The sequence below is a fragment of the Pelodiscus sinensis genome, chromosome 15, assembly GCF_052426305.1.
Source record: "Pelodiscus sinensis isolate ZL-2025 chromosome 15, ASM5242630v1, whole genome shotgun sequence".
NCBI classification, from domain to species: Eukaryota; Metazoa; Chordata; order Testudines; family Trionychidae; genus Pelodiscus; species Pelodiscus sinensis.
The window spans coordinates 28,685,805-28,706,615 of record NC_143066.1 but is presented as its reverse complement, the minus strand read 5'-3'; the positions used below and the strand labels follow the sequence as shown (position 1 = coordinate 28,706,615).

At 38.7% G+C, this 20,811-nt stretch overlaps 2 protein-coding genes across 10 annotated transcripts in view; one reads left to right on the top strand and one right to left on the bottom strand.

Annotated features, from left to right (window-relative positions):
- The window catches only part of CHLSN (cholesin), a 239,341-nt gene that overhangs the window by 111,531 nt on the left and 106,999 nt on the right, over positions 1-20,811 (top strand). The gene's annotated exons all lie outside the window — the stretch shown is intronic.
- The window catches only part of GPR146 (G protein-coupled receptor 146), a 90,424-nt gene that overhangs the window by 12,060 nt on the left and 57,553 nt on the right, over positions 1-20,811 (bottom strand). For 2 of the 6 annotated variants that reach the window (XM_006112844.5, XM_075899563.2), the window contains one exon: positions 8,317-10,283. The exons of 1 other annotated variant lie outside the window; for it this stretch is intronic. In XM_006112844.5, coding sequence (XP_006112906.1) covers positions 9,238-10,239 — 1,002 coding nt within the window. In that variant the 5' untranslated portion in view covers positions 10,240-10,283 and the 3' untranslated portion in view covers positions 8,317-9,237. 3 more of the 6 variants (XM_089769276.1, XR_016346894.1, XR_012896167.2) reach the window with 3 other exon arrangements.

Sequence of the window (20,811 nt, the reverse complement as noted above, 5' to 3'; positions counted from 1 at the left end):
ACTGTGTGACCTCTATGCTTTTTATCAGTTAAATGGTTACCTTTTTACATGGATTCTAATCTCCCTACTTTGCAGTAGGATCACTACAGTTAAGTTATTTGGGAGCAGCAGTAATTGTACATGGAGTTAAGTTCTATGATTGTTCTCAGTTGCAGTGCAAAAAGTGGGGAATCTCAAGCATACGGCCAAATGGTGCATGAATTGCATGGATTCACTGACTACAAATAATGGACATGGGGAACTACTACTACATCTCATAAACAGAGACACAGGGTTCTTTACCATATTCTTCTTCCTCGGGCTTTATGCTGAGAATAAGGGGTTATTTTTTTCATTCACAGCTGACCTCACATTCATGGATGAAGAGATTTTCATATTAGAACTGTGACTTGCAAAGTTCAATAATTTTTTAAAAATTAATAATACAGTTTGATCAAGCTTTATAATGTGTGACTAGGGATGTAATAGTATAGTTAATTAACCAATAAGCAGAAGCTTATAGGTTAATGTTATAGATTACATGCATTTCCTCTCTCCCTCACCAGTACATTTTTTAGCTGGCTTGCCAGCAGTCTGGCTCAGTCCTGGCTCATGCCAGGTCCAGGACCTACCCCTGCTGAGGCTCTGCATTTAAAGTGCATTAGGAGCCAGGCAGGCAGCCCAGCTCAGTTCTGGCATGCACCTGGTCCGGAAGCTCAGGTGGCCCCCGACAAAAAATTAATAAGGTTAATTTACTATTAACTGATATTTAACATCCCCATGTGTGATGTTCCCAAAGTTTTGTCTGCCTTTTAATCTTGTGTATTTAATGATACCAGCACAGTTAAAGCATCATAGAATACTAGGACTGGAAAAGACCTTGAGAGGTCATCGAGTCCAGTCCCCTGCCCTCATGGCAGGACCAAATACTGTCTAGATCATCTCTGATAGACATTTATCTAACCTACTCTTAAATATCTGCAGAGATGGGGATTCCACAACCTCCCTGGGCAACTTATTCCAGTGTTTGACTACCCTGACAGTTAGGAACTTTTTCCTAATTTTTCCTCCCTTACTGCAGTTTAAGCCCATTGCTTCTTGTTCTATCCTCAGAGGCCAAGATGAACAAGTTTTCTCCCTCCTCCTTATGACACCCTTTTAGATACTTGAAAACGGCTATCATGTCGTCGTCCCCGTCCCCCCCCCCCCCCCCCAGTCTTCTCTTTTCTAAACTAAACAGACCCAATTTTTTCAGCCTTCCTTCATAGGTCATTTTCTCTAGATCTTTAATCATTCTTGCTGCTCTTCTCTGGACCCTCTCCAGTTTCTCTGCATCTTTCTTGAAATGCGGTGCCCAGAATTGGACACAATACTCCAACTGAGGCCTAACCAGCGCAGAGTAGAGTGGAAGAATGACTTCTCGTGTCTTGCTCACAACACACCTGTTAATGCATCCCAGAATCATGTTTGCTTTTTTTGCAACAGCATCACACAGCTGACTCATATTCAGCTTGTGGTCCACTATAACCCCTAGGTCCCTTTCTGCCATACTCCTTCCTAGACAGTCGCTTCCCATTCTGTACGTGTGAAACTGATTGTTCCTTCCTAAGTGGAGCACTTTACATTTGTCTCTATTAAACTTCATCCTGTTTACCTCACACCATTTCTCTAATTTGTCCAGATCATTTTGAATTATGACGCTATCCTCCAGAGCAGTCGCAACCCTTCCCAGCTTGGTATCATCTGCAAACGTAATAAGCGTACTTTCTATACCAATATCTAAATCGTTGATGAAGATATTGAACAGAGCCGATCCCAAAACAGACCCTTCACTCATCTGAGGAAGTGGGTTTTACCCATGAAAGCTCATGATATATTTGTTAGTCTCTAAGGCAGGAATGGGCAATAATTTTTGATGGGGGGGCCACTCCAAGATTTTGAAAAGTGATCGAGGGATACACTCCTGGCTGGCTGCAGGGCTGAACAAGGCTTCCTTGTCGACAGCAACGCATCCAGACTGCCCCGATCTTCCGACAAACAGCTGATGATCAGCTGGTTGGCAGAGCGTGGCAGCAATTTAAATTTAAATGAAGCCGCGATTATTTAAATCGCGGCTTCATTTCCCTCTGCCGATCAGCCTAATCTACATGGCTCCATCGACGGAGCCATGTAGTTTAGACACACCAATAGGCCCTGTTGGACTTGTACCTTGGAAGGAGTGTGTTTTGTTCATGTCTGAGTTGCCAAAGATCTGTCTGACAAGGGTGGTAGCCAGTAGGAGGCACAGTGAGCAGCTCAAAAGCTGAAAAAAGAGACAGGCATGCACATACCTAATGGATCCAGCCCCCAAACTCAGAGCTCCTTCAGCATTGGGAAGCCTGTGCTGGTGCTCCAGCCTCCGGCTGTCCCCCACCACAGGGCTGGAGACACAAAAATCTACTAGACTGGGCCCCTCTAAGCTCTGATGGGCAAGTGGTATGTGGGAAGTGTCTTTCTCCTGTTCAGGGCCATGTCAGTGAGGGTTTTTGTTTTTTGGTTTGTTGCTTCTCACTTGTGTGCGGCCCCTGATTGATTTTTTCTGTGGGTCAACAGCCCCAAAAAAGGTTCCTCATCCCTGCAATAGAGGGTATTCAGAAGAGGCAAGTAGCTCCATCACACTAGCATAGCTATGTGTGCAAAAATATCACACCCCTTTTTACAGGGCCTTAAGGAACCTTATGAGGGAGTGATTTTTCCATGAAATGCAGAACTGCCATTTTTGGTAGTTTTAATTATTTAGTAAGGAAGAGAACGTCACCATTATCTATATTGCCATTATTTTTGGCATAGACTTAAGCTTTGTGTAATACTTAATTGTGCATCACAAAACAATTGAAGGTTAAAGTTCAAATTTTTGATATCACATGCCCTCTAGCTGCACTTTAACTGAGAGATCTCTCACTGTCACAAGTGGAGAAGGGAGAAATGTAGATATCAGAAAATAAGTTCAGCAGATAAAATGTATATAAATAGATGCAAATTACTTGTGTGCTAGGTTGTTCTTTCCTGTGTTTTACAAAGTATGTTGGTTTCAATAAAGTTTAAAATATGCTTAAAATATTTTTAAAAAGGTGCGTGGGATAGGCAGTGTTTCAAGCATACAAAAGGAATAAAACTATATAATGTTTCCACGTCAGCAGCAACAAAAAGCAAGAATTGACCAGAGCTGACCAGTCTGCACTGATTTTAAAAAATGTGGAGAGAAAACATTTCTGGTGGATCACCGCTCTTTGATAGAAAGATAACTCTGCAGAGCCCCTTTGGAGTTTGGTTTTCAAATGGAAAATGTGGAAACTAGTGCTTTTATCAATCAGCCAACACAAATCAGGCTGAAAACCAGCTGTAGAAATAACATAAGTTGAGGTAGACATGAACAGTGTTGTTAGTTTATTGATTTGACATAACTGGCTCTTCAGAAAGTGGAGAGGTTACAAATAATAAATCAGCTCAAATACTAAACTCTGTTAGAAAATAATACTGTTAATAATGGCACTTTTTGTGTGCTTTCTAATTTACAGTTTATGCAAACAGAAATGTATACAGTACACTTCAATTATTGAAAGAGGTCTACATTTAAATGGTGATAGACTTGTATCTTATTTTTTAAATAATTTAATAAATTCTTTGCAATTTTTTTACATCAGTAGGCTACTTTTATCTGTATATATACATTACTTTACCACTATTAATTCAAATGCAAAATAGATCAGCTCATATTTACAAAGCAATCAAAAACCTTCAGGAATTGAAATGGAAAGGCCCCACTTTTGATTTACTGGTGTTTGCTATGTTTTGAGAACTTGACCTATCAAAGATTTGGCCATAAAATTCCATATATTTTCACTACCCCATATGTAATTTTCTTTCAAGTACAGTTTCTAATGTTTGTGTTCATATGTTTTTATATTTGTACAAGCCCTGCAAAGCGGCTGTCCATTTGGGTATTTATTTTTAAAAAGTAAAATTGCTGTTGCCCATTTGGGTATTCATTTAAAAAAAAAAACACTACTAATCTAATATTAATGGAGAGTGAGTGCAAATACAGAAAGCATTGTCAGCCTTCCCCTAGAAAAGTAGTTGGGCAGTTTCATGTCATAAAGTCTATAGAGTAGCCAGGTTCACGGTTGAAAATAACAACCCAGTCTAATCCAGAAACATAAATGAGGGGGATGATACCCTGATATTTAAAATATTTCTGAAGATATATGCAATCATTCTTAACTTCATGCACACACACAATCTAAACTTTAAAACGGTCTTCAGATTTGTAGAATATGTTGAAGTAAACTGATTAATTTTTTTCATTAAAACAGCATCTATTGGACAACTTTGAGTTACAGTATCAAATCATTCTGATAAAACTGAAATTTTATAAAAAGACAATGGAATGGAACCTAGTGACGCTAAAACACAGTGAATGGTTCCACAGACAAAGCATGAGGTCCCATATAAAAGAGTAAAAGAGCAAAATGAAACATGAAAATCAAATTTCATAGTACATTAAAAGTGACACGAAATGATAATCTGAAGAGAGATTATAAAAGATCAATGGTGTGAAGCAAGGATTTTCATGTAAGTGGAAAAGGACAGAAATTAATGTGGCATTTTATCCATTACAAATGAAGAGGATGCATATTTGTGAAGATTAGGGATAAGATTATGTGGGGATATAAAATTGTAAGTGAACAAGGAAAGCAAATAGTGGAGTTAAAAAACTGATGCAGCTAAATCTCTAAGGCCATGTCTACACTAGGAAATTATTTCAAAAGTACTAAATTCAACTTAAGAACTCCCAATTTAACAAATTCAAACTAGTGTTCTCACTAGGGGGAAATTAGTCGGAGGCATGTTTAGTTAATGTGGTAGCACTAACTTGGATTTAGAGCCCCAGGAAGCACTCTGGGGAGTAGCAGGAGGCCTCCGAGAGGCCAATAAATTCAAATTAGCAGCACTGGAACGTCCATACTGACGTTATTTCAAAATTACTATTTTGGAATTAGCGTTACTCTTTGTGAAAAGTAGGAGTACAGAGTTCAAATTCCATGGCCCCTTATTTTGAAATAATGGTCTTGGTAATGTGGATGCACCACTTTTAAATTCGAACTTGAAAGGGTTATTTCGGAATAAAGTCCTAGTGTAGACCAAGGCTAAGACAGCTATAACATTCTGGAAGTGCTTTTTAAAGAGGCATTCAATCTTGTGTGACTCTATAGTCACACTAGATAAGGTTGGTTTCTCTCCTAGAAATTCAGTGCCTTGAACTTGTGTAGCAACTGAATGCTGGACTGCACTTGTAGCAACTGTTACAGGACAGAAAAGAAAAGTTAATTCTTCTAGATGGGTATGTGAAGTTTTATTAGCTGTTCACTTGTTGGTGGGAATTATAGGAGGCAGACAGCAACAGTTACAAATTCTCAGAGTAGAAAAGGAAACCAATGATTTGCGAAAATGCTCGTCCATGGCCAGGTGAAAGCACAGGCAGTATAGGCTCTCTCAAACTGAGAGTAACTGGTACAGTGAAGTCTCCCTTAGTCTGCAGACAGCCTGAACAATAGCTCTTTAGAAGTATGAGGTGTCCCATTCATTTCAATGTGATGTTAACTCTAAACTCTATTGTTAACAAGCATAGATCTCCTCCTCTAAATAATTTTTTGCTATGTTGCCAGTTCTCTTCATGCTCCACTATCTCATCGGGTGTGTTGTAAGCAAAACTCATGAAGTCATTCTGCCGCTCTACTCTGCACTAGTTAGGCCTCAGCTGGAGTACTGTGTCCAGTTCTGGGCGCCACATTTCAAGAAAGATGTGGAGAAATTGGAAAGGGTACAGAGAAGAGCGACAAGAATGATTAAAGGTTTAGAGAACATGACCTATGAAGCCAGGCTTCATGAACTGGGCTTGTTTAGTTTGGAAAAAAGAAGATTAAGGGGGGACATGATAACGGTTTTCAAATATCTAAAAGGGTGTCACAAGGAGGAAGGAGAAAATTTGTTCCTCTTGGTTTCTGAGGACAGGACAAGGCTTAAAGTGCAGCAGGGGAGGTTTAGATTGGACATTAGGAAAAAATTCCTAACTGTCAGGGTGGTCAAATATTGGAATAAATTGCCAAGGGAGGTGGTGGAATCTGCCTCTCTGGAGATATTTAAAAACAGGTTAGATAGACATCTGTCAGGGATGGTGTACACGGAGCTTGGTCCTGCCTTGAGGGCGGGGGGCTGGACTCGATGACCTCTTGAGGTCCCTTCCAGTCCTATTATTCTATGATTCTATGATCGTCTTGAAACTAGTTTCAGAAATGGAACTCTGATAAATGATTTGTCTGAAAATAGAGGAACACAAACACCTCTTTTTGTCATTGCAACTTTATCCTCTCTCAACTCCAGCTTCATTCTGTACAGGATGCTCTTTCCCAAGAGTTTGCTGGCCATGTTCTATCAAGTGCTACTTGTCCTAAAAAGTCCAGACTATCAACTTTAAAAAATGCATTTAACTTCCTTTGCAGCATTTGTAAAGTCTTAAATGTCATGCCATTTATTTGCTGTAGATGTCTTGTAAACAACACCACAATGTTATGAGCACAGGAAAATATGAAGGCAATTTGAGGAACCAGGTGTGTCAAGGACACAAAACTCTTGGTGGCTCTATTCTGCCGGCTCTCAATATGTTTAAAAATCAGAAGCACAGCGGGGGGGGGGGGAGACCCGGTGCGAGTCGGGCCAGCTCATTCCCCCACTGCACTCCAGCCTTTTTACATTTACCAGCTCTTAATACATTTAAAAGGCAGAGCTGCAAAGGGGGTTAGCTCTCAGGGTTAGGAGCTAACCCCGCTATGGCTCTCCCGCTTATTGACTAATTGACTAGTCGATGAAAAATCCATTGACTAGTCGATTAGTTGATTAAACTAAATTTAACATCCCTGTGAAAGGGATTAATATGATTGAGCTGAACAGTCCTTCAAGTGGTTTACTATACAGGGGAATAAACATAAAATTATTTTGGGCAAAAGTCTTAAAATAAGTAATTAATAAAAAAAATATAAACAATATACGAAAAAGAACAGTAGAGACACCAACCTGTTCTTGGGAGAGCTGAATAAATTACTATCCAGAAAATAGAAGCGGAGACAGGTGTGTGGAGGAATAGTATTGAAGTGGGGAAAAGGAGAAAGACATGGTAAATGGATTGTGATCCATTTTTCCTGTCTCATGTACAGTAGTTTGTAATCAATAAAGAGAGAGACAAAAACCTGGAATAGAGAGTATGGTGAAATGGTACTATGAACCAGCTAAAAGGGTTTTAAAGTTATTCTCATTTCTTTTGCAACATAATCTTGCTAACCTGCACTTTGGTAAACTATATATCCACACTAATGTGGAATTTTAGTTTTGCAGTTTTACTTCTAAACCCATGGAATTCTGCTACTGTATTGATACATGGCCAGTTTTGATGATATCACGTTCCCCAAAAGCCAGCAGGAGAGGACTAATTCATCTTCTGGCCTCTCTGCTGTCTATACTCAAGTGAGGGCACTTACAATTAGCCATTGGATCAGTGCTCTCACCAAACATTTTGGTCCCAAAACCTCTCTAATTTGCCCTCTCCTGTTTGTGCAGGTCAACGAGGTTCCACTATTTGTATTTGCAGCATCTCTGTTTTTCAAATACTCTCCCAACTGTGAAATTTGGCAATCTGCACTGAATTTCTTTATTGCTATTGCAAATTAAGAGAATTGAATTGATACCATGCATCCTAGAGTCATGTTGCAAGGAGTTCCTCTTCTAAATATTTAGCAAGTAACTAATGCTGGTTGGAATTAATAACTATCCATTTTAAATATTCTGTTGTGGATTAGTTTCCGCCCTTCCTTACCTGGCTGTTGCTGTATTAAATAAAATACAAATTATTTTTGTTTATGTAAAACAAAGCAGTTTCAAGTGGTTAAATTTAGATGCTAAAATGTTTAAAAATACTAGAAGCTATAGATTTTGCTTTTCGTTCTGCTTTACATTTCCTGTTACTTCATGTGCTATAATTTTGATGTTTAAAAAGTAAAATAGTGATAACTGAGCCTAGTTTAAGAATGACTACTCATAGTCTAACACATTTTAAAGGAAGCAACACATTGTTCTGTTCAAGGAAAAGAGTAACTTATGAGACTTATAAAGGGTTCCAGGTCCTCGCCCATTTTAAAACAATATCTAGATTGAAAAGCTTTTTCCTCCCAATGTTGAACAATGTCCTGTGATTAAAGAGACTCAGTTTATTACTATCATAAACATATCCCTTAAAAATGCAAAATGTTCATTAGAAACATATTTATTTGTGTAAGATAATTCACTCTAGTTACACAACCTTTTGTGAACCATAACACTTAGCCAAACACTCTTCAATAGTGTACATTTTGCTTTCACTCTGACTTCATGAACCACTGTATCCTTCATTTTAATAAGAGCAAATGTCTCTTCATTCTCTTAAAATAGTTAATAAATATTTCTGAACCATTGAAATGTTTTTATGACACACAGAGAGCAATGAAAACATAAATGCACGTTTGTTATTTGTTACCTTTAGGAAGATTTGATTTGTCAAAGAAGTTAAGATGTAGCTAAGTCTGTATGAGAATATCTTTTCTTAGAATTACATTTTAGGTTCCTCTTCCCTTCTTTGAATAAGGGATAGGAAGCAAATTAATTAAATACTAAAGAAACTAATAATTAGCACTTCACAATTAAAACTTGTATAGTTGAACACTCTGATATTCTGCAGAGATCATCTTCACCAAGAATAGCTGTTCTTTTAAAATTAAAACAATTGTGTTCCTTTATGGAGAGTAAAATACTACTTTTTTTCTTGTACAAGATAACAAAGTGCTATGTATTCAATCAGGGCTTCATTTAAGCTCTTAGTGATTTCTCCAGACAGGATTATTAGAACTGTGAAGACAAAGAACATGTTTTTTATCTGACTCAGTGCATTGAAAATATTGGAAAACACAGGGATGATTATAATATGTAGATAGACTCTTAAGAGACTTTTTGCAACATTTTTTACACTCTGTAGATTTTAACCTGTAAATTATATATTTATAATGGAAGTTCTTTTCAAGCCTCCTTCTTAGGTGCTCCCATATATAATATTTCAAGATAGACAAAACTTTGTCACAAATTGAGTACAGAATACAAAACACTGCAGTAATTGAGCACCATTGGATTCTTTCATACCTACGTCATAACTTGCTGTACTACTGTGCTTTCATGAGAACATCTTTGATTTCCACAGTGTATTCTTTTAAGCAGCCGTCGTAATTTGTGGGGAAAGTTTTTGTTAATAGATCGGTAGAGTAGAGGCATCACAAAACTACTTGAGAAAGCCAACAATTTTGATAAACTCTCGATAAAAGTTAATATTCGGATGTAATTTTCATCTGTAAGTGTTCCTTGTGCATTAATAAAAGTATTTACTAAAAGAGTTACATAGTAGGGGGTCCATAATGTAAACTGTGTACAGACTGTAGCAATCAAAAGCCTGTGCACTGAAGGATCTAATCTTCCAGTGTCTTGGTCCAGTGGTGTAGTCTCATTACGAATTCGCAAAATTAACACAAGTGCATACAGTACAGCAATAACTGGTACGACATACCCAATAAAAACCATAATGGCATCTGCTGCTTCTTTGTTTTGCATCTTGGAACATTCAATTATTTTAGTGGATACGTGATTGCAAACGTAGAATAAGAGAGATGAGAAACTTGTAAGCATAGCTCCTCCCCAGATGAATCCACATACATGTTTAGTGTTGTACACGCTTGACATGTAAGTTCTTGGTAAAGCACGTTCAATGTAGTAATCCAGGCTGAGCAATGTAGTAGAGTACATGATAACTAAAGATGAAACATTGAATAAAATGAGTAATGTAATATAAACTTCATTGTTAAAATTCCAGATGGCCCATTTTGTATTGCCAGGTCCTAGAAGGTACATTGGTGCCATGCCACTGATGATCAGGCCAGCAATTGCAATATTGACAAAGTAAACATCTGGCATTGTCATAGTTGCTTTGTTACAGAGATTGACTAGGACCAGCAGGGCATTGTAACAAAGGCCAACTGGAAAACAAATGATGAGGTAGAGTAAGGAAAAGATGAAAAGAACCAGATGGAAGTCATGGCAGAGATTCTGGTTCTCGCTGTTCTTGGTATCATTGACAGCTTCACAGCTCCACATAGTGATCTTAACTTTTGTATCTTCCCTTCTGATTACCAGCTTTTCTGAAGGGAGAGAAATAGCAAAGGTAAATAAATTGTTCATGTTTTAAATTCTAAATAAAATTGAATCTAAGCTTGAAGAAAACATATTACACACAACATGTGATCATTTTATGTGCTACAAATGGTTAAAGTGCATGGGTGGTTGTTAGTCTAGGATCTGGAGAAGGTCCAGAGAAGAGCAACAAGAGTGATTAAAGGCCTAGAGTACATGACCTATGAAGGACGACTGAAAGAATTGGGCTTGTTTAGTTTGGAAAGGAGAAGACTGAGAGGGGACATGATAGCGCTTTTCAGGTATCTAAAAGGGTGTCACGAGGAGGGAGGAAAATTGTTCTCCTTGGCCTGTGAGAATAGGACAAGAAGCTATGGGCTTAAACTGCAGCAAGGGAGGTTTAGGCTGGACATTAGAAAAAACTTCCTGTCAGGGTGGTTAAACACTGGAATAAGTTGGCTAGGAAGGTAATGGAATCTGCATCTCTGGAGATATTTAAGAGTAGGTTAGATAGACATCTGTCAGGGATGGTGTGACGGCGGGTTGGGGGTCCCCCGTCTCCTGCACCCCGAAATGGCACAAACAGACTGCACCAGCCGGTGGAATAGAGGAAGTTTATTGCCTCTCCAGGATACAGCACAGCACAGATGTAATCTGGTCACAGAGCTGTGCTAGGATGCCTCAGGCCCCCTTGAGATCGGGGAGACTGGGCCCCTAAACTCCAGCCCCTTTCCCTAGGCTGTCTCCTCCATGCTCTCAGACAGCCACTCACTAACTCTCTTCCAGCCCTGCCCCCCAGCCAGGGCAGCATTCAACCTTCCTTTGTTCCTCTCCATGGGGGGTGTCTGGCCATACTGGTTTGCATAGTGACTCATCCTGTTTTGCTGGGTCGTGGTACCCACGGCAGCCAGTGGGGGTTACCCCAGAGCCAGCAGCATAGAAACCAGCCAGGTACCCCCACTACGTCACAGATGGTTTACGGTGCTTGGTCCTGCTGTAAGGGCAGGAGACTGGACTCAATGACTTCTCAAGATCCCTTCCAGTTCTAGAGTTCTATGATTCTAGGGAAAAAAAATTTATGGCTCAGAATTATGTTTTTGTAATTTGAATAGATGTGTGGAATTCTTAATATTAGTTAGTGTGTGTGTTTGTATTTCGAGTTACCATATCCATCATACTAATTAATTTGTTATAGAGCATGCAACAGATATTAATACATAAGCTATACCTCTTGTACAATGCATTTGAGTATTATTCAAGGTCAGGATAGATCATAATGGAAGGTGGGACCAGATTAGGCCAATAGTGAGATGGACCAAGACCACAGAGAACTTGGAAAACTAATGTATATTTTCTAGTAATGTACCCAAATTAAGGCCTCAGGTCAATGAATAATTACCCGATGATTTCAGTAGGACCACATATGTAAGTATAATTATGGTTCATTGTTTGGAGGATTGGGGCCCAATTCATTAATTTCTACTTAACTTCGGTAGAGAATAATTTTTAAAAGTATAGGGTTTTTTTGGAATAGCCTTTTAAAATATTCCTTTCTTAATTTCCACATTTAGCATGGTTTAGAATTTTGCCCCTAATTAACATTGAAATCACTGCAGTTGTGTCAAATATTGCACTATATTACATTTATAATATGTATTTCAAAAAAGGAATGCATTTCTTATAAATTATGGTGGTAGTAATATCTCTTCCATAATATTAAAGAGTGTTATCTTACCATGAAAAGCCTGTTATGAGGATATGGTAGGAATTCAGAAATGTTTAATGTCTAGAAACTTGAAAGACATCTCTGAGATACATGTTTCACATTTCTACTTTTCCTAACTCATACAGAATGTACATAAAAGGTCCTTATTATTTTCAGCAAAAAGAAAATATTGAAGTCAGCACTTCAAATATAATCAAGTAATGTATACACTGACACTAAATACACATTGTAATGTTATCAGAGATGGGTAATCAGGACAGTCTGACTTTTATTCATCTTTCCTCTTCTGGAATTGCTTAAACTCTTTAAAAAAGGAAGTCTGATCTTTAATCTCTTTAAAAAGAATCCTGTACTCTAGAGTTTGCCCAGCTACTGCATTCTTAATAAACTTAAGGATAACTCTTCTACAGAAACCAGTTTTTATCTAAGCACAAACCTAAATGGAAGCTATGAGTTGCAAAAGTATGGAAATAATTTTCCTATAATGTTGAAAAATAAAAATATTCCTGGCTGTGGTATCAGCACTGGTATTCCCACAGGACCCCCTAGTTTTTATGTAGGACTCCCCATGGAAGTAAATGGGGAGTTCTGTTTAAAGATTGCTGACATCTGTCCCAGAGGCTGGATATCTTCATGGTGGTGATCTTACATGTCAGACACACAAAGGGATAGTTAGATTCTCATCATTAGTTTAAATTCCTGGTTTCTAATACTGGAGAGGGAGTGGGCACGCTTTATAGAAAGAAATAAAAAGGAGACCAGGTTAATCAAGGTTATTCTTATTGATAAACTAGGCAAATATAACTTAGATAGGGCCACGATAAGGTGGGTGCATAATTGGCTGGATAACCGTAGTCAGAGAGTGGTTGTTAACGGTTCTAAATCCTGCTGGAAAGGGATAACAAGTGGAGTTCCTCAAGGGTCTGTTTTGGGACCCGTACTATTCAATATCTTCATCAATGATGTAGATATTGGGATAGAGAGTACGCTTATTAAGTTTGCAGATGATACCAAACTGGGTGGAGTTGCGACTTCTTTGGAGGATAGGGACATAATTCAAAATGACCTTAGCAAGTTAGAGAAATGGTCAGAGGTAAACAGGATGAGGTTTAATAAAGAGAAATGCAAAGTGCTCCACTTAGGAAGGAACATTCAGTTCCATACATACAAGATGGGAAGCGACTGTCTAGGAAGGAGCATGGCAGAAAGGGATCTAGGGGTCATAGTGGACCACAAGTTGAATATGAGTCAACAGTGTGATGCTGTTGCAAAAAAAGCAAATATGATTCTAGGTTGTATCAACAGGTGTGTTGTAAGCAAAACTCGTGAAGTCATTCTGCCGCTCTACTCTGCACTAGTTAGTACTGTGTCCAGTTCTGGGCGCCACATTTCAAGAAAGATGTGGAGAAATTGGAAAGGGTACAGAGAAGAGCGACAAGAATGATTAAAGGTTTAGAGAACATGACCTATGAAGCCAGGCTTCATGAACTGGGCTTGTTTAGTTTGGAAAAAAGAAGATTAAGGGGGGACATGATAGCGGTTTTCAAATATCTAAAAGGGTGTCACAAGGAGGAAGGAGAAAATTTGTTCCTCTTGGTTTCTGAGGACAGGACAAGGAGTAATGGGCTTAAAGTGCAGCAGGGGAGGTTTAGATTGGACATTAGGAAAAAATTCCTAACTGTCAGGGTGGTCAAATATTGGAATAAATTGCCAAGGGAGGTGGTGGAATCTCCCTCTCTGGAGATATTTAAGAACAGGTTAGATAGACATCTGTCAGGGATGGTGTAGGTGGAGCTTGGTCCTGCCTTGAGGGCGGGGGGCTGGACTCGATGACCTCTCGAGGTCCCTTCCAGTCCTATGATTCTATGATAAGTGTGTGCTAAAGATGTCACAATTGAAATGAATGTCACTAGACAACATGTTTAACTGAATGAACTGCACACGACTGAATTACACAATATGAGTTTTATAAACACAGTAGGGCCACATTTGGCTCCCAGATTCAAAGGTGTAACTCAATTGTCAAAAGAGTTGCACAGAATTTGACTCTGAGTCTGTAAGGTTTAATCCCCAAATCTATTGCTGTTGGTTAGTGTGTGTGTTTGTATTTCCAGTTACCATATCCATCATACTCCTGCAGCAAGAATCAATCTAAAAATAAAATTTTCTTAATCTTTTCACTTGCTTTTAAGAATTCACTTTTCTCACCTAAACTTTTTTCAGCGGAAGTACAAGGTAAATGTTTAATAACTGTTTAATCCTTGCTTCCATCATCATTGTTTTAAATTAGTCTTATTTTCCCAGTGTGTTTTTTCCTTTAGTGTGTTCATAAGCTATAGCATACAATATTATATAGCTTGTTTGTTGTCTTTTGAAGCGCTGTATTATCTTTGAAAATCTAAAGCAGTCTAGTTTCTTGTACAGGAAGTGTACACTATTTTAAATATGTTGAAATAATTGCTGGTGACTGCAACCACAAATCAACTCATACATTTCAGTGAGTTCAACCAATTTTGCAGACTGAGCGCTAGACACCTATGTATACCACTGCACCAATGTGGAACCCTATGCACTGCAATAAAATTATGTATAAACATGGGTTTGCCCAGACAAATCCGTTTTGTAGGATTTTTCTCTAAATGGCTAATAGTAATTACCCCAGACTACATTACATCAGACACAAAGTACTTTGCTTTCTGTTGTCTTATTCAGAAGAGAGTGTAATTTTATCTGCACTTTTACTATGTGATTCTGCAAATGTTTAAAGATACACCATTATGTTTATATAATTAAATTTAAATGTAATGCTATAATTTTAGGGAGGAGGTTGTCCAGTCATTTTCTTATGACATTACAGAACTAATTAGAAATGGATATAAATGAACTGATTCTAAAGTCCATAATCAACATATTTCCTGCAGAAATGTTGTTGAAAGGTGTCTTAAATATTAGAGGAACTACTTTTTTGGAAACAAAAGCACTTGTTTTTTAAACATGCTTGTTGTTCACATGAGAAACTACTGTACCTATTAGACATGTAACTATAGTGCTCAATCTGCATTCCTTATTCTTGATCATTTCAAAAGGAGTTTTGCCTTAGACTGTAGGCTTGAGTCTTCAGGGTACTTGAAATTTAGTTGTATCTCTTGATAAATCTGAAGAAGTTATTACTCAGTTTTAGATCAAGTCTGATGTGTAAGTAAAATCCTATACTTCCCCAGTACATTGTATTTTGACTGTCTTCCCCAAATGTCTTCCTCTCCAGCTTCATTTTTTACATTAGTATTATATTTAAATGTAATGCCTAGTTCTGATTTAATAATAAAAACTCCTTGCCCACTGCTCAGAAATTTCTTCGTCTTTCACTTTCTCCTGACCCCAACTTTATTTCATTAGTTTGTTGTAAAACCTTTTAAATTCTTACCTTCAGTTCATGTTGCACATTCCTTTGTACTTCAAGGTCCAAACACGGTTGGTAAGTAACATTTCGGAGGAAGGAAGTAGACTAGAAAGGGTTGTCTTGTTCCTCTTTGAAAACATTGTGCTCTACTATCAGCAGAACACATACAGCATGGTATTTTCTGTGCGTGTGTGCTGCACTTGTTTTTCCTCTAGTAAATTACTCACAAAGTTTCTGCTTCACTTGGCAAGCTGCTGTGGCTCCTCCCTTGCTCTGTTTACAGCCATTTTCAAGAAATGAGAAGCTGTGCTCAGTGGGAGTGGACTGTTGAATAAACTCCTAATGTTAGGGCTTCTTGTTTACTACTAAAACATATAGATTCCTGGAGCGCTAAGGCTTGTTTGGTGTTTAGACACTTACTTTTGCATTTTTTTCTTCCCATTTCAGAACTTACTACTTTCTCATTAAATGGAAGATTTAACTCACTTGGCAGCGTTTTGACTTTCAGTTTAAGGGGTTTCTTTGGTAGGGGACGCATCCTAGATAAGCATATCTAAATACAGATTACAAAATGTTCACATGTCCCTGCAACTTACATAAGAAGCAGCATGTATTCTGAGTTAATAAGAACAAATTCAAAAAGTTTACCTTCAATTTAGAGATGGAAAATATAAAAGGCATTATAGTGAAATGTTAATGCATATTATTGAATATAGAATTTCATGTTGCAATGACTTTGTGAACACGTTTAAAAAACCAGAAAATGGAAAAAATAGTATTTTCAAAGCCTCTTTAATTCACCTCCTAATTGTCTGTGTATTTACAAGGTGATTGAGGTAAAATCTTTTTGGTCCACCTTCTGTGGATAAGAGAAACAAGCATGTGGATGGATGGATGGACAGACAGACCGATTTTTCTTAAAAATGAGTATTTCTGAGAGCTGACCTGTGGTTTGGCAATTTATTTTATATTTCATTTTTACTTTATCTGTTCTTTTGTTTGTACAGAAGCTGCTCAGACTATTAAAATAAATTTCCCAGAAGAGGCAGAACAGAAAGATTTATTGCAAAAAATATGCTATTGCCTGGTTTTAAATGTACATTTTAATTGACAGTATCAACCGAAGCAAAACACTGTTTTACTTTTTCTTCACTTACTTTATAGCTATGCTGCAGATGCTTTGGTTTCCCTGATTGCTTTTTAAGGATTTATTTGTTTACATAGATTTTGAGGTAGTTAGCTAACAGGGTTTCAAACAGTGACATTTTCCATTTTGATTGTGTCATTTGACTTAAACTGAAATGTCAACCATGAGACACTGGAATTTTTGCTGTGTAAACTCAGAATCTTTTGTCTAGAAAATATTCATTTGCTTAAACTATAGATTTATCATAGATGTGTGAAACAACTACCAAAACCCGAATGTGAGCTTTGATAACTCATTCACAAGTTTAGAAATATGGATTGGCAATTACATCTAACCGGTATATTAATCACATGTACTTTTAGGTCTAGGACTCTTGCACATTACTACCTACTCAATCCTGCATTATTTAGAAGTCTGTAAATTCCTGTTGACATTATAGAGAAAAAAAAAACCAATATTGTATAATGTGAGTGAAGGCACAAAGCATCTTACTGGACTGTATAGAATTTCTTTAGACTAGCTTGAGATGATTGAAAAAGAATCGTCAGAAATGTTGCACTTGTACTATAATCCTAGCTTGAGGTAATCAAGTGTTTGTAAGTACTGTATTTTGAGAATGTAAATGCTCAATATTATTGATTGTAATTATGTTGTTTGTTTACAGAATTACTAGTCACTAGTCCAGTGGTTCCCAAACATTTTCATGCTGCAACCCTTTTTGCACGGAGGAGTTGGGGTAGGGATAAGTGCTACCACTTGCTCAAATTTGGTATAGCCAACCCCTGTCATGGTGGCTCTACAAAACCTCAGCAGTGCCTCAATTCCTGTGTCCCAAGAGCCAGAGAGGGAGCCCAGCTTAGCCAGTCACATGGGACAGGAGCTGCTTCATCTGGAATGGGGTTTTGTGGGTCAAAGAGTTTGGGATGCTTTCCCTTCAATGGGTTTTTTCATGACCTATGCTGGGGGCATGTCCTGAAGTTTGGGAAACACTTCACCAGTCACTTTTTTTTGTTTGTTTTAATAAAAGTTTTACCCTAGAAAGAAGAGACAGTCCTTGCTAGTAATTGAGGAAGGCTAGGCAATCAGGATAGAAGACAGTGATTACGTTGGGTGCCATTATCACCAAGCCTGATAACCAGTAATCTCTTGAATGTTTATTTGTCATGCTAGAGGGATTAACAGAATAATAGTTTGCTGGACATATAAGAAGGCATGGTTTAAAACTACATGGAAATAGCTATATTCCATAAAACACCTTGTAATTGTAAGGACAATGGCCCCTAGGAAGCACAAGTAAAATGCCTTTGACATTACTGCAGAGAAAAATCCTGCTTGATGCAGGGTGTTGACCTGAGTAATCCAAGAGCCCTCTTCCAACCCTGTCATTTATGATTATGTGATGCAGCTGATGACCAGTTTATTGGGTGAGGTGCTTGTAATTGTATGATATGAGACTGGTGGTGTAAAGTAGTAAATTTGGTACAGTATAAGAGAAGCAAAGAACAAATGACTTATTTACAAAATACTTCTGAATCTAATAATATATTGCAGGTTTCAAAAATACAAGCAAAAAGACCACAGTTGGCCACAAGGGGAAACAAACTAATTTATCCACAGCTCTTGTAGTCATTACTTATTTTGGCCCAATCTTATGAAATGCTGAACGCCTTCAATTCACTGCTAAGACTTTATTTGAAATAATGTGTACAATTTTGGTCACCCATGTTCAAGAAAGACAAAATTAAAGTAGAACAGGTAGAGAAGAGCTAATAGGATGATTAAAGAAATAGGCAGGCCTCTCATATGAGATGAGACTGAAAGAGCTTGGTTTGTTTAGAAAAATTAAAGCCAAGAAGGGATATAATTGTTCTCTATGAATACACTGGGGAGGGGATTAACGACCATAGAAGGGTGAAGAGCTGTTTAAGCTAAAGGACAATGCTGGCACAAGAATGAATGGATATATACTGCCCATGAAGAAATTCTTGTTGGAAATTAGAAGGTTTCCAACCATCAGAGTAGTACGGTTCTGGAACATCTTCCCAATAGGGATTGTGGAGGCAACAACTAATTTAAAGAGAGAGCTGGACAAATGTAGGAGTATGATTGTATGGTGGAGTTGCTTGTGATGGTAGGACATAGGACTCACTTCCAGTTTGTTTTATGTTCTAAACCACTGTTGCCCACCACTGGAGTTGAGACATAAGTCAGGGTGGGCCGAGCCTTTGAGGAGGCATCAAGTATTCTCTCTTTGGCTAGTTCTTGCTTATATGTTAAGGTTCTGATAGCTACACCTGAAACAGGGAAGGAATTTTTCTCTACTCAGATTAGCAGTTATCTTTTTTTTCCCCCACCTTCCTTTGCAGCATGAGGGCGTGGGTCACTTGCCAGGATTATCTGGATATATCTCAATTAATCAGTTCCCACTAGGGCAGTCATGTCAAACATGTGGCCTGCAGGCCACATGCGGCCTGAAAATTCAAAGTGTGGCCCACCTGGTTACATTGTGTATAAGAGGGGTGGCCAACCCACGGCTCTTTGATCAAAGAAATGCGGGTCCTGCTGGTTCTAAGCCACGCACCTGGACTGCTCGTGGCCAGCCGCTCTGCGCACGCGTCCCAGAGCCTGCTCACGGCTGGCTGTTCTGTGCATGCATCCCAGCGCCTGGAGGGAGAAGCACATGGCTGTGGCGGCTCCGGGGCCCAGGCATTAGGTTAGAACGGGGGAAGGGAGGAGGGGCTGGGAGTGCATGGCTCTAGGGGAGGGGTGAGGCATTGGGTTAGAACAGGCTGGAGGAGGGGGAGGAGGCTGGGAGTGCCTGGCTCTGCGGGAGCGAGGGGGGATTGGGTTAGAATGGGGGACTGGGGGTGCCTGTGTCTGGGGGAGGGAGGAGGCTGGGAGTGCCTGGCTCTGGGGAAGCGAAGGGGGATTGGGTTAGAATGAGGGGCTGAGGGTGCCGGGGGAGATAGGGGATTGGGTTAGAGCAGGGAGGCTGGGGGTGCCTGGCTCTCAGGAGGGGGAGGGCATTGGGTTAGAGGGGGGGCTGAAGCACCTTAATCTCAAAATTTTCATGGATGCAAATAACAATTTTACACATCAAATTATTGTATTATATTCAAACAAGACCTGAAGAAATATTATAAAATATACCTAAAACATAATCTATATTAATAAATAATTACGACTTTCCAATAGAAGTGCATTTTCTTTGGTGGCCCTGAAAGCTAAAAGCTCAGTAGGCTTCAAGTTTCACATGCCTGCATTAGGGATACGAACAGATAACCAGTTAACCCGTTCTCCAGGAACAGACTCCACCTGTGGAGGGTTGCTGTGGGCCCAGCCTACAAACCTGGGGCCAGGAGGCTGGCGGCCCTGTAGCCAGCCCCTCATAGGCTGGGGCAGGAGCCCCACTGACTGGGGACTACTCCAGCCGAGCTAGAGCAGTTCCTCACCTGGGATCCCACTTAAGTCAGTTCTGGGTTAACCTAAAGTTTAACCAATGAACTGATTGTTTGGGATTTTACATCCCTAATTCCCACCCATTCAGACAATGATGCATTTCAGTACTTCCTGTTCTGTGACAGAGAATAGTGCAGTCTTCCATGAGCTGTGATACACTGGTCTAATTTTAGTTGATGTGTTTCATATGTAGGTGGTGTTGGTGGTCTGTGATATGCAGAAGGTCAAATTAGGAAATCTGGTGGTTCTCTTGTAAACAATATGACTAATTCTGTAACACTTATTTTTATTTAAAAAATAAAACCTCCAAATTGTATGTATTAACTAATATATGCATGCTTTTGTTTCTGTAACTGTGACATTTATCTCCTCTTCCCTAGTAGTCTTGTGCCTGCTAGTCCTTATTTAATAAGATTGTCAACTTTCAGGGAATTTATATATGTAGTACAGGTGCAGGCAAATGGGGCTGCAAACATTACTGAGTCTTGTTAAGACATTCCTATAATTATTTGGGTAGAGAGAAAATCTATAAATGATGGGAAGGGTTTTTCAAGATGAGCATTCCTGCTGAATGTTCAATGGAACGCTGCCGTGTGACTGAATCCAAAACTGATGGAAAATATCTCAAAGTAATGCTTGTTTTATTCAGAAATGAATACTCAGAGGGCATATTCTTTCTTCTTTCTCTCTTTTATTCTTTCTCTGTTTTTCTCTCACACACACTCTTTTAATAAATTAACATATGGGAACATTTCAGATAAGCCAAATAAAATGGAAGAATGCATACAGGGAGAAACACAAAAG